This window comes from Embiotoca jacksoni, unplaced genomic scaffold, assembly GCF_022577435.1.
Source record: "Embiotoca jacksoni isolate LCO1_2020_lvr unplaced genomic scaffold, fEmbJac1.0.p SCAF_9, whole genome shotgun sequence".
NCBI classification, from domain to species: Eukaryota; Metazoa; Chordata; class Actinopteri; family Embiotocidae; genus Embiotoca; species Embiotoca jacksoni.
Window position 1 is genome coordinate 5,902,672 of NW_027185447.1, and position 14,049 is coordinate 5,916,720.

Sequence of the window (14,049 nt, forward strand, 5' to 3'; positions counted from 1 at the left end):
ATATCTTATTTTATGTTTTTTTTTGCTTGTAAAGCATTTTGAGCTGCATTTTATGAACTAACATTCTAAATACAATAAAATACGAGTCTCCTTATTTATGAAATGGGTTCAATACATGATATTTGATCATTTTTGTACTTTGAATGTAAAATTGGAACCAGCAGTCAGAAAAGCATGACATCCCTAAACTCAAAAATTAGAGGTAGAAAGACAGTTACTCAAACACCAGTATCTCAAAAATGTAGTTATCATATAATGCAGTAAATATATATTGATGAATGTAAACTGCTCGTGAAATTTTGTTGCAGTAACGTGATGAATCTGAGCCACCTGAAGACATTATTTAGCAGCACCACGGCACCCGTGTTACATTCAACTATCACAGTGCTGGAAATAGCAGTCAGGTAAGAAATGAACCTGCCACTGTCCAAGTAACCATCAAAGGGCAAACTTTCTTGAGACGCTATGGTTTGATTTTTATATTTATTAGTTTTTTTTTTTAATTTAATATTCGAGAGGATTATTGCAGCAATGTGGATGGATGCACAGAGAAAGTAATGGAGAGAGAGAGTAGAATATTTTATTTTTGTAAAAACCAAGTTTTAAAATGATTCCAGCCAGACCTTCTTATCCACATCCTTCTCAAACCAGAACACAAGCGACATCATGCGTCCAGTATCGCTGAACTGAAACTCGTATCCTCGATGATTGTGATTTGCATTTCTTTAATCACACGGGAACATGATAACCTGCAGGAGGAGACCGCTCTGAGGTGCCGGCTCAGTTCTGTTTATAGGGGGCTGGCGTTAAGCTCAAGAAGCTTGCTCTTCAAATTGTTCCAATCAAATCTCCACTGTTTGATAAAATTTGTTGATTCATCATCTGAAGTCAAAGAAATATTAAAGTACACAATTGCTCATCAGTGTTACAAAAGCACCAACCAATGACTTCCATCTCACACACAACCTCCCTGTTAAAGTCGCTCTCCACTTTATCAGCCCCAAGTTGTTTGACTTTGCGTCTTTCCGCTATAAAACAATCAGAAGCTGGTCTGTGTTGGGCGCCTCTCACAGAAGAAGTATGTTGACGGGTCTTCCTGTGTCCTGATTTCTCTCTATGATAATCTTGGGCAGAAAATTCTGGACAGTTTTGTGATTTAGGGTCAGACCAGAAACAAGGACATACGCTTTAGTTTTAGCAACATCGAGCTGAAGAATGAAGAAACGACCGTGGCTACAATTACCACAGCAAATAAGCTGTTAATGCAGATCAACTTAGCTTAACTACAGTTTGGCTGGTTGTGTGAAGAAATGTTGTTTCTGAAGAAATATTCCTGTCGGGCGTACTCGAAGCAGGAGAAGAAAGAATGAAGAAGGTTTCAAGCTGTGTTAAATCAGGGTTTTCTTGGAGGAATAAAGAATCACAGCAAATGAAAAAACCTAGAAGATGGAACGTTCATCAGCCAAACAACAAATCAAATGCATCCAACAGTGTATGTGGTGAGCATCATCTGCTTACGGTGCCTGAACCCCATCTGTCAGCTTTCGATACTCTCTCACTCCCTGCCCGGTCAGGCCATGACACAACTAAACAACAGCCAAACCCTCCCGCAGTTCGATTCAGAGAGTCCTTTTAGCAAATCAGGGGGGGCGTCCGACCCCCAGCTCCGGCCTGTCTGAGGGGAAAGAGGAGGCCGAGAGTAGAGGGGGAGCCCAGTTTTCATGGCCTTTAGTTGGCTTTGGCGCGGAGCTGCGCCCTCTTGCCCGTCACAGCCTGGAAACCGGTCTTGATGCTGGCGACGGAGCAGCGGGAGTGGCACGTCTCGCACTGCAGGAAATAGAGACGAGTGTCCTTCTGCAGGATGGTCTCTGGGGAGCGGCAGGTGTGACACGTCACATATTCCTCTGCGGGGGGTGAGAAGAACGTTATCAGCACTGCAGAACAAACACGGCTTCAATGTATATGCCTGTTGACCGATGGCATGATAAAGAAGTACGAGGGTTGCAACTCATAAATAATATGTTGAGAGCAGAGCCAATTAAAAGTGTCTTCCACGAGTTGACAACTGCACTCTTAGGACACACGGTGGACAGTTCAAAAAAATAATATAGGATTTTTTTCTTTTCTTATTCCTCAGCAAAACTTTGAGGCTTCTTTCACACACTGAAACAGATTCATTTATGGTTGGAGCAACTAATGTCCTTTATCTTTGTAAATGTAATAAATTATTGTTAGACCCTTTCTACGCACCGTAGATCTGTTATGAGCCTCTTTTACTTTGCCACTACGAGCTCGGCTCAAATCGCTTTTGTGGTTTTCCATTGGGTAAAAGTTGTGGACGGTACCTGGTACTATGTTTGGTATCACCTTTCGTCTCGGTTCTGAGCAAGCTGAGCCGATAATAGAAGGCAACGTAAAAAACACTGCAGACCGCTGATTGGTCAGAGAAAACGCATCACCGCTGTGCGGCAGAGGACATCCGGCACAAACCCATCATTGTTCATCAGCGGAGCGACTACAGCGTCTGCATATCTTTAATTCACTGGAATACTTGATTCATTGCAACCTGCAAAACAACACTGGGTTTAATTGAGGAGGTCCAGACGTTCCTTTGTTTCGTTGCCAAAAACATACGCGTGGTCAAAATCAATAAAAGCATCCTGCCCCACCTTCTCCATGATGTCATGGCAGTTACATGGAGCGTCCTCATACTGACAATGCGGCATTGAGGGGGTCACAGAAGCAACTGATCGAGTCGAGTCGAGCCGGCGCCGTTGTTTGATCTCTGGTTGATGTTTCACATCTCAACAAGTCATTATGCACCATTGTAGTGGTTATATGTCTGTTTATGGTCCTTTTATATCTCTCGCTTTATGTCCGTTTGAAGTTGTTTCGTTTGTCACCGTGTTTTTTTTGGCCTCTTTTAACTACAAACACTTTGTGTCCATTCATGGTTGTTTTGTATCCGTTTACAGTCAGTCTCTGTGGCTGTTTTAGTGTCTCTGCACATTTTATTGACTTTTATTGACTTTCACACACTTAAGACCCGTTCAGTTATCCATCCGTGTGTTTGGTTAACAGTGGACTGACAAAGCCTCAATTGGAAAAGAGAGAAATTTGATTTAGCTTATTAAATATAAAATGTGAAGTTCCCACTTACTGATATATCTTCTCAACACATTTTCTATCTGTTTCTGTTGAAATCTGCCTTTGATCACAAGCTGATTATTTCCGTCTATGGAGCCGCTGGTATCAGAAAAAAAAGCACACAGCAAAAATACAAATCAAACTCTCATTTAAGTTAACACAGAAACGTTGCCTCAACAGTTCACCACCATCACGAACTTGCATCACTGTAAAACACTAAAACGTACCTGGTTCCCAGCTCAGCCAACAGGAATGCGAGGAGATGTTTGGGCTGACGATGCAACCTGTGATGAAGAGCGTGAAAGGTCAGGTTGTAAAATAACACTCGTTATTTTGTTTTTCACAAACAGAAGTCGACAGTCAACACGAGTATCCGGGTGAACTGGAAGTGAATGTGAATCCACCCGGTGTGTGTGAGGAGCAGAGGGGGAGGCTCACAGTTTGCAGATGTCTGTGAAGTTGACAAAGGAGGTTTTCTTGGTTCCAACTCGGACCACCTGAGGAGGCTTCATCACAAACTTCCTCTTCTCTCCGGCCACCATGTCCGGGTTCTTCTCCCTCATGATGTTAAACACTCGGTTCAAGAGCTGACAAGAGACAGAATTCACAATCAGCCAACTGTAGTTTCCATCAGGAGAACAGTCACGCGAGTGTGCAGGTGTGCGTCGTTCATCTTTTTAATGGCAAATTGCAACCGGGTGGAGCATCATCATGCCCTTGAACGTACGTATGGGATTATGGGTGCTTTAAGGACCCCGAGGATACACGCGATGCATCCCTGAATATTCTCTGAACAAAGGACTCGCAAGAATTTAACGGGATCCTGCGCATGAGAACAGCCCTTAGCAGGATCTAATGAAGTAGGACTCTGGACATGGAGCCCACAAAGGATTCAACCTTAACATTGAGAAACATCAAGTCTGAGATTTAGTCATGTAAAACACTTGAGTTTTGGAACTACAGCTTCTATTGTTCGGTGGCTTTGAGGGACGTAAACAAGAAGAATTATGTTGTTGAAGCTTTGAGCCACAACTTATTCCCCCTTTGGAAGCTTGTTTTGGCATTTAGTCCCCATTAAAAGAGGCCGAATGAATTATTAACAGTTCCTGTTTTCAAAGGTCCCTTAGATGTACGGACGACTATCAGTGATGCCTTCAAAATTGAAGATAACTTTAAAATGTGATGATTTAAAAATCATCACATCGCAGCAAGTTCTGGGCTTTTTGTTTATAGCTTCAAAGTGGATATTCATTTCCAATGATCATCAGGTATAATTATATCCTCTCGCAGTTTAGGTCATACTGAATCTTAAAATATGTTTATCGTGTCTGCGTTCAGACTTGTGAAGACAGAACTTAGTAGTCAGCAGGACAAAATGACTAGAAGAGCCTTGTATTGGTGTATGAATACAGACCACGGAAGTATGATGACTGTCCTACCTCATCATAAGTGTAGTCTCTTTCTGAGCCAGCCCAGGCCGGTCCAGTGGAGGAGCTGAAAGAGATCCCATCGTTGTTCTTCCCCTCATCATCCTCCAGTGCTGCAAACGCATCAGGGAAACACATCACTACGTGTTCGTCTCCTTCTAGTTGCCTACGTTAAAGAGGAGATGATTTCTTCCTACCGTCGTCTTTCTCCAGCAACTCTCCCTCGTCAAAGTCTACTTTCTTTGGCTTCTTCTTTTTGGTGGGAAGCATCAGGTCCAGGTTGTCCTCCTCCACCACCTCCGTCTGCTCTCCTTCGATTTTCAGCTCCTGGTTTGGACCAGTGAAGAGTGAAATTCAGCAGGGAGATGATGAGCGACGGCCGTGGGAATGAGGTCAGGACAAGACGAAGGAGACAAATCAGAAAGCAGCGGCAGACGTGGAACAAGACTGACCTTTAACCCCTCCTCGACTTCATTTTCAAACACTTTCTTGGGTTTCTTCTTCTTTTTCTTCTGGTTGAAGAAGTTCAGGTCGTTCAAATCATCGGATGGCTCTAGAAAAGACAAACAAACCCTCGTTGACTCCAACGAATCGCAGGTAACGTTCGCCGTAGGAAGAATATGCAACAGTAGTGAGCCTTTCATGGGCGCCGTCAGTGATGACATCTCTCACCTTTCTTCCTGCCTTCATCTTCATCGAAATCCATCTCCTTGTCATCTCCAGCTTCTGGTTCCACCTCTTTTGCCTCCACCTCTTTAGCCTCTTCTCCTCCCACCCCTTCTCCTCCTTCCTCATCCAGCATGAAGGGCTTCTTCTTCTTCTTCTTCTTCTTGGTCATGTTGGGATCGAAGATCATCTGAAGGAGAGAAAAAGAAGCTTCAGCACTGTGGTAACTATGAAACGATGCCCAATGCTGCTCAACTGGGGAAACTTTCCGACCAGTTTACGCGGATATCTTTGGCTATTTGTCGTAGTGTTGCGTTCACAGTGTTAGTCAGGGACTAATGTTTCTTCTCCAGGACAGAGTGTCCTGCTCTACACAAATACCAGTTACGGGATTCTCCTCAGCTCATTTTTATATCTTAATTTATCCAACCACCTCGGAGAGTATAATCCCTTTTACACCATCCTCATCTGCCATTTCATTTGTGTGTAGTCAGTTGTTCCATTGTTAGTTTCACAGTTTACACTCAACAGAAAACATTAAATGAAACATGATGACAGTTTAAGATGTGTTTAGAAAATGGCAAATCAATCTCCGGTTGCAGATGCTCAAATGGGACTATTTTCTGTTTTTTTAATTTGTCAATTTGGAATATGGAAAAAGGTGATGATGCATGTTTTCACTTTATTTCTGTCAAATCTCTGATCAAGAATACAATAATTTCAATAAATTGCAGTATCACAACTCTTATCTCAGTTAACTGACGCAATTGTCGGAAATACTATAACTGCTAATTGCACTCGTTTTGTTAAATTGATTTAGAGGGGGGTTTGAAGTCAAAATAAAAACTACACATTTTGTGATATTTAATTTTGAGAACATTGCACAGCTGTAGTTTAGGTGATAAACTATGGAAAAGATCTTTACAGCACAGTATTTCAATATCTTTAGTGGAAATGTACTATTGACAAACAGATACCAAGTACCCTCATTCTATTACATAAATTCATTTGTCAGGTGCTTGCAGCATTTATGGCAGGTTTTCATGACAGCATTAATCTGGCTGCTGGATGACAACCGATTGATTAAGAGAGATTATGTTTTCCTCCGGGGACTAAATTTTCAGTTGAAAAAGGCAATAAATTGCAAAATAGAAGTTATCGCAACACTGAGCAAAATCACAAAATAGTTAAAATCCCAGTAATATTGTATTGGGACTTAAGTATTGTGATATTGTATCGAGGGGCCTCTGGTGATTTCTGTTCCTAATATTAGAATAGATATCATAATATTAGAATATATATCATAACGTCATGACATGGCATTAGTGTCTTTTTCTGGTTTTAAAGGCTGTATTACAGTAGTGATGTCATTTTCTGAACTTAACAGACCGTTACAGCTGTTCTATTATTTTTCTTCACCCAATGCGTCATTTTATCCACATTATTGATGATCATTTATCTAAAACCTCTGTGTACATATTCAATGAGTCATCCCTTATATCTTGTCACAATATCACATTATTTGGCCAAATTCTTTTTTATTTTATCTTTAATCATCCAGCTTCACAAAGCCAACCGTCTATGTAGATCAAATGAAAACTGGAAGCTTTGTTTTTAGTTTTTAATTTAACACATTTGTACAGACACCATGGCTTTAACGTCATTACAACAAGTCAATGGGAACAGCTGCAATAAGCTCACAGAACAAAGCATGTGACGAACAGTTGTGGTTTTTTTTTGGAAATCATATTTCTCCATGTTAAAAAAAAAATACATTTTTATTCTTATTTTTAATTAGCTGTAAAATAATAAAAGAGCTGATTGTGAAATACATAAAAACCTACGTTTCACCATCTTATAACGGGTTTTGTGCATATAAAACTGCAAGAATCAGAATATTTTTAACCCCCCCAAAAAACGTCAAAAAACGTGTCCTGTTTAAAAAAAAAAAAAGAAAGAAAAAGTTGCTCAGTTGTTCAAGCTTTGGGTGAAGTCAGTCATGTACGTGAAGACACGGTGAACACGAGCGACCATCGGTTTCCGCGTCATCACGCGACGCGCGGTTATTGGTCGGAAATCCAAACGGCTGTCGGAGCTCGTGGGTTTTTGTTTCTGGGAGGAAACGTTGAGCGGCTCCGTTAACGGGCAGCTAACGCTACCTAGCTGACGTCAGCCGCCAGTTCGAGTTAAGACGGCGGCTGACACGGAGGATTGACGAGCCGCGGTGAATAATAATCATCACCCGTCACGGTGCGACAGGTCGCGACGCAGCCGTGAACTCGATGTTTTCTTGTCGCTGCGGCCGGTCGGCGCTGCGGCCATGTGTGCGGCTGCCGCGGCCAGGGGAGGAGGGGGGGGGGACCGCGCCGAGGAGGCCCAAAGTCATCCTCATCACCGAAGTAACCCGATAATTCAACGAACTTCGCCCAACAAGTCTACACACCGACACGGAGGAGCTAGCAGATCCCCTGGGGTGACTCACCTCGTCTCCTGACATGTTTGCGGGCTGAAAACTCGCGAAGAACAGACTACTTTTTCCTTCCTCGATCAGCACCACACCGCTGCGCCGAAAATGTCTTGCATCAGCGTTGGACTGCAGTGCGCAAGCGCAGAGTCGCCAAATCCCGACGTAGTTACTTCGCGACGGCGCTTCGCGGACAGGTTGTTCAAGATCAACATTGTGCACCAAAATTGTTGCGGAATGTGTGGAGGTCCAGAAAAGACCAAATGGAGTTCATTTCTGACATGATGTCTCTCTACTTTAAAACACAATCATCCCACTGAATTTATACAAGTGAGAAAACCTGTACAGACAGATAGACAGAATCTTAACACACCTGTTTGTCAGCATACACGGTACTGAGATTACATTTCACACTAACAGTTTATATGGCCGGATAACTTTTTAATATATGGACAATGTGCTGGATTACAGTGAGTTTAGCTTGAATTGTTTGTGATTGGAGCCCGTTTACAGAAAACTTTATCTGCTACAGGACAGAAAACGCTGCTGTCCACTATTTGACTCAGTGAAGATGATGGTTTAAGACATTGTTTTTGTCTCAGTTGATTTGAATTACAACCGCCACAATTCATCAATGACTTAATTGACAAAAAAATGGTTTTCATTTGGATTAATCATTTAAATTAGTCTGATACTAAAATGCCACACTTATTCCAGCTTCTGAAAAATGAATCAGCTGCTTTTCTTTTGTCTTCTCCGACACCAGACTGAATATTTTTGAGTTTTAGTGCCGCTAGTTGAAAACATTTCGTTTAAAGACATCAAAACATGATGGCCATTTAGCGCTCTATTGACTGACTAATCGAAAATGAAATGAACTATGAATCTCAGGTGTGCATCACTGGTTCGGCTCGGCTCTAAAACTCATCATCATGAGCCGAAGGTGAAACTCTGACGCTGCATGAACAATGTGAAAAGATACAACTTCAACTTCAGTAAAAGAATTGAAAACCTTTAATGATTTTGCAAATAATATTCTCATCTGGATAAATAAAACATAGAAATGCAAACATGCTTGTCCATTTGTCCTCGTGTTAGGTTTCTCTTTTTTTTTCTATGTAAAAAATGTACATCATGAGTTTGAAAAACTAAAGGAATTAACTCTTTAAACTCCAAAATGCTGACGTTGTAGATTGACTATAATCTAATCTTTTACAAACCATCATCTTCCTCTGAATGCAGTTAATAAGTTGCGACAATAGTTTATTATTACTATTCTTCTTCTTTTTTAACATTATACAATTTGAAACAAAACCCTTTATGAGAAGGACCAAGACAGACAGAGCCGGATGAAAGCAGATAACCTTCTCTCTTTCTAGTCTCGCTGTGCGTTGTGATCTGTATCGTGATTTCCTGGAGTTGCATGCTTCACACAACCTCTTCAGAGCCTCTCGGTGACGGCAGAAATACAGTATACAAAAAAATAAGAGACACATTTGGGATATTTACACCAAATAACAAGAACCACTGGTGAGAAACACCTTCGGGGGGGGGGGCTGAAATGGGGACAGGAGGTGAAGAGGAGGAGGAGGAGGAAGGGTCGAAGCACGCAGCCAGAAACAAAAGAGGAGGTTCGGATTCTGGCGGACACACAGCTCGTACCTTCTTCACCCAGCGCATGCTCATCTGTGCTTCCGTTTCCAGAGCAGTTAACGAAACAAAGGGAGTGCACGGTTGTTATTTTTGTCATAACGGAAAGAAAAACAAACAAAATAGCGAGTTAAACGCCACAAATACGGGTAAATACGCGAGTTTGAAATAATTTTTTTAAGAATTAAGCTTCCTTGAAAATTCCCTTGTCATCCGGCGATGTTAAGAACGTCAACAACTGGGACGACTTGATTACCGCACCACAGAGCGCGTGATACCAACGTATAAACTCTGCAGGCCTCTGAAATGGTCCTGCCCCGCGCAGGGACCTCCAAGTGCTCGTATTGGATTAAAATCTAGGGTAAAAATATTAGGTGCCAAGCTACAGTGACAGAGCTTCAAAATAAAAGACCCCCGAGCGGCTCGTTGCGCGGAGCCTCCGGGCGAGGAGGAGCGGGTCTCTTGATTTGTGAAGGGGACAGGAAAAGAAAGACTACAGCATCGTTGCTTCTTTTTTTTTTTGTAGCGTTACATAAAGTAGACAGTCGACTCTCCTCAGACACACAAACAACACCCAGACACAACATCCTATCAGTCCATTCATTTCCCCGTTCCTTCCTCTTCTCTCTCTGATGCAGGTACGATGAGGCGGGCGCTGGGTTTACATGGCTTCCATCGCCCAGCGCTGCAGGTCCTCCATTTCGTCCTCGTCCTCCTCTTTCTTGGCTTTTGGAGGTAAAATAAGAGAAACAACAGCTGTGATCCAAGAGTCACAGAATTCCTCCGGCAGCACCGCTAAATCTCAGTAATTAGCCCTTTAAATCGTATTTATTTAATCTGTGTAAACACTGCGTGAAAACCCCAATTAAAAGTTTAACTGCGCTTATGTGACCGGTCGCCTAGCAACCACTAAGAGCCAAGAAACACAGTCTGTCCCTAGAACAGCTAAATCTTCTCATCTAATGAACAGGGACATTTCCCAGAAGATGCTGCAGCTACGCTCACTGAGTCTGTTACACGAGATGTGGAAGGACTCTTACCGGGTCTGGAAGGTAACGAAGTAGAAGGCACGTTGGGGAGGGGGACGTTCTCCGCTCCCCCGATCTCCAGCAGGTTTTTGTCCAGCTCTTCCTGTTCCAGCTCGTCCAGCTCCGCCAGCAGCTCATCCTGACAAAGACAGCAATTCACACTGAAGGAAGAACGGCACTCACTCATTCATAAGAGCATCAAAAACAGCAAAGATCTGGGAACTAATAAACCAGTACATTACTTTATGCACTTTTTTGTGCAGGGTGGACTGACTAGAACCACATCTGGTCCTAATATTGTGCATCTGTGCACTTAGTGAGTAAAATGTTTCGCTTGGAATTAAATTAAAATACTTCAAGTCAGTTGACTAACAATTTGAGAAAGAGCGTATTCATTCTTTGGGCCATGTCAACGCCAGATGACTGAAAACTACGAACTGTGGTGAAGCTGCTCTGAATCAGACCGAGGAATGACTCGAGAAACATCCTGGTGGGTTTCAAAACTACGATGGAAGGTAACAAGTCTGAGGCTGAACTCGGCCGTCCCTGGTTGATCCGATGTCATTAGCGGTCAACCATTCACTTGAATAAAAACAAGTCAGGCGCTGATGAAGTCAAATTAACCTGAGGCTGAATAAATGCGGCCCGTGCAGACAGTCAGCCATCCGTTTTCAAGCAGGAATTGATTCACACTCACACGTTTAGAAAACACCACAAAGAAACCTCACATAAAAATGAAACGTCTGAAAGGCATCACCCACCTCATCAAACTCCTCTCCGAAGCCGACAGGTTTAGAGATGGCGTCAGAGATTTCCTGGGCGAGCTCCTGCTGCTCTGTAATGTCCTGCATCAGGTCGTCCACCTTGTCGATGTCCCTGAAATAGAAAACAAGGAGATGAACAGTTTGAGTGAAGCAGAAATCACTTCTGTACCTGTTCAACAGCTTCATTTATCCAAACACACTGACACAGATGTTGTCCATTTAACCTACAAGTTGGAGGGATGTTAACGTTTTAGCAGTGAAATGTTTTTAATGCATTTCCTATTTTTTAGTCTTTGGAGACGGTTACTGATTGAAACAACATTCTGTGTCGATGGGTTTGGATTAGAGAGGATTACTGCATGTGGGTCAAATTCTATTATCAGCAAATCATATTCCTCATAATATTTCTATTGATTCACAGCAGACTGAATGTTTTCCAATCCTCCTGTAGTCCCAAGAAGCAGTAGGTTGCTTCCTTTCAGGTTAATCGCTCAAATTCCTAATCAGCGACCACGTTTCTGCTCTTACATGTTTTCATGAGCAGACTTCATGGCCTTGGCAGCGAAGCCCATGTTCTTGAGCACTTCAGTGTTGGTGTTGGCGTTCTCCAGAGCCTCCCTCTGGAACTCGATGGTCGACAGCGTGCCGTCGATCTGGGCGAGCTGCTTCTCGTAACGCTTCTTTCTTTTCAAAGCTTGCAGCGCCGCTGAGGAGACGGAGACAAAAATAACTCTGTGACAATGGAAAGGAATTTTGGATCCTGGTCCTTTGTTTGGTTCTTATGACAGCCTGATTACATAGGTAAATAGTTGTAGTATCACATCTTACGCTCTGTGATCTTAGTGACCCACCACTGACTGTAACCGTAAATAAAACGCTCACTTTGTAATCTACCAGGTTAGTGACGGTTCAAACAACCAGGACAGGTAAGAAATAGCTTGTGAGGGGCGGAAAGGAAAACCTAAAAAGTGAGAATTGATAATCCGTAGCAGTCACATGACCACGACCATTAACTCCTACTAACTCCTGCCCAGCTGTAGTGAAACTGTCAGAGAGAGTCACGCTGGGTTGAGTCAGTCTGTCAGCCTTTGTGAAGCTCAAGAGGGAAATAATTAGCATACAAACAATGCACACAAAGTATTACAGCCAAGTGCTGCCTCGAAGCTTTCTTATTTAACACACGTCTACACCACTGAGCCCTGAAATTCCCTTCAGTGATGTCATCAGGCAAATGTTTCCATTTGTAATAATCAAATCAACTTTAATGGCCAATGTGCAATTAAATTAGCTGTAAGACATTCATGTTCCCGAGAAGAGAAAATCATGCAGAGTCGATTAATCGATTATCAATCACCAACATTTTTTTGATACTCGGTTAATAATTTTAATGAATTTATTTTATTCCAGCTTCCCTGAAACATTGTTTCTGGTTCATTTATTCTTCCATGATTAATAAGTGAATATATTTTGGTTGCGGACTGTTGATCCGGACAAAACCAGGCTGCACCTTCAGGTTTGGGAAACACTGGTCGCCATTATTCACAGTTTTTCTGACATTTTAAAGAATCAGACAAAGAAAATAATAAACAGACTAATCAATGAAAATAATCCTCAACACCAAGAGTTTTCCTTTAACACCACTGTCTCAGCCGAAATGTCAAAGTGCGCCAACAACATTTCAGCATGACCTCCTTTCTTAGTGATTCCAGATGTGTTTGACATCAACACCAAAATAATGCTTGAACCAAACTGTATGAGAACAGAGCCTGCTGGTACCTACAGTATATCAACTCTATAATGACCATCATTAATGCTGATGAACAACTTTAAGTTAATTAGTTATTATTAGTTTATGTAATAAGCTCCGTGCCAGCTGCAGGACCTGCTGGAGGACTTCTGATCCAAGGTGCAAACACGCCCACCTCTCTGACAGATATCCAGCTCCTCTCTGCAGCACCACACTCAACCCTTGTCCCGGCACACCGTGTCAGTATCTTTATTGACAGTCAGCCTGCAGAAAGACACTGAACAGCTGACCACACCTTTAAACCAAAGCTTCGGCTCTTTGAACGAGCACTGATCAGTCACACGGAAAGATGACCATGTGGGCAAAAGAGAAGGACGGTCGGGATATTTAGCGAACCGATAACCACCTAGTTAGAGAGTACAACCTGAGATCAATGAAACATCCACCTTTCGCGGGTGTTAACTGTCCGCGGTGAAGACACCACGGGGAGGCTGCCGACATCTACGACTGCTCGGGAAAGTTAGCCAACTTAGCTCGCGTGCTAGCCGACGCTTTAGCTTTCAGGGTTGTTGAACGTGACATTTGAGAAGCAGGAACACAAACTAGAGGAAACGAAGGTCCCGCTGTTTCACCTCTTTTGTTTTTCGTGCCATTCTTCTTGGCAATTTGCAGTTCTTGCTCGATCTTTTTCTCTAAAAATTCCTGTTTCTTCGTCAGCATCTCCTCCGTCTCCCGGAGTTTCTGGATCGCCTCCTGTGGACTCGGTCCTTTTCCTCCTTTTCCTCCTCCTCCGAATATCTTGCCAAACAACGACATGTCTAAGATACTACAAAACACTTAATATATAAAAAAAAAAATATATAAACAAACGTGAACTACTCGAGAAAAGCAAGCTGAGCTAACGTCGCCTCGCTGCCAGGCTACTCGACACTTCGCCCGAGCCGAAGGATTGTTGATGTTTTTCTACTTCCTGGATAAGGCCCCATGACGTCATGCTGCCCAACGAGGGGTGGGCGTTGCCTGTCGTGTCTCTGTCTCCATCTGCTGGACAACTGCAGCACTGGACATCTTAAATGTGGTTTTGGTGTCATGGTTGCTGATACTGTTTTATCATTATTTCCGTAACTAGGGACCAAAAACGGAAGAAATAAAAAAT

At 42.7% G+C, this 14,049-nt stretch overlaps 2 protein-coding genes across 2 annotated transcripts; both read right to left on the bottom strand.

Moving 5' to 3' along the window:
* Positions 1-555: 555 nt before the first annotated feature.
* Positions 556-7,851, bottom strand: eif2s2 (eukaryotic translation initiation factor 2, subunit 2 beta). Its single transcript, XM_069140209.1, has 9 exons — positions 7,723-7,851; positions 5,247-5,430; positions 5,027-5,127; positions 4,772-4,901; positions 4,587-4,687; positions 3,586-3,734; positions 3,375-3,431; positions 3,161-3,246; positions 556-1,904 (listed from the first exon to the last, which is right to left on the bottom strand). Exons 1-9 carry the CDS (start codon positions 7,735-7,737, stop codon positions 1,729-1,731), a joined length of 999 nt encoding a protein of 332 aa, XP_068996310.1. The 5' UTR covers positions 7,738-7,851; the 3' UTR covers positions 556-1,728.
* Positions 7,852-8,703: 852 nt separating this feature from the next.
* LOC138192667 (charged multivesicular body protein 4b) lies at positions 8,704-13,863 on the bottom strand. Its single transcript, XM_069140210.1, has 5 exons — positions 13,526-13,863; positions 11,675-11,852; positions 11,144-11,258; positions 10,395-10,521; positions 8,704-10,080 (listed from the first exon to the last, which is right to left on the bottom strand). The coding sequence occupies exons 1-5, from the start codon at positions 13,707-13,709 to the stop codon at positions 10,016-10,018; spliced, it is 669 nt and encodes a 222-aa protein (XP_068996311.1). The 5' UTR covers positions 13,710-13,863; the 3' UTR covers positions 8,704-10,015.
* Positions 13,864-14,049: the final 186 nt, after the last annotated feature.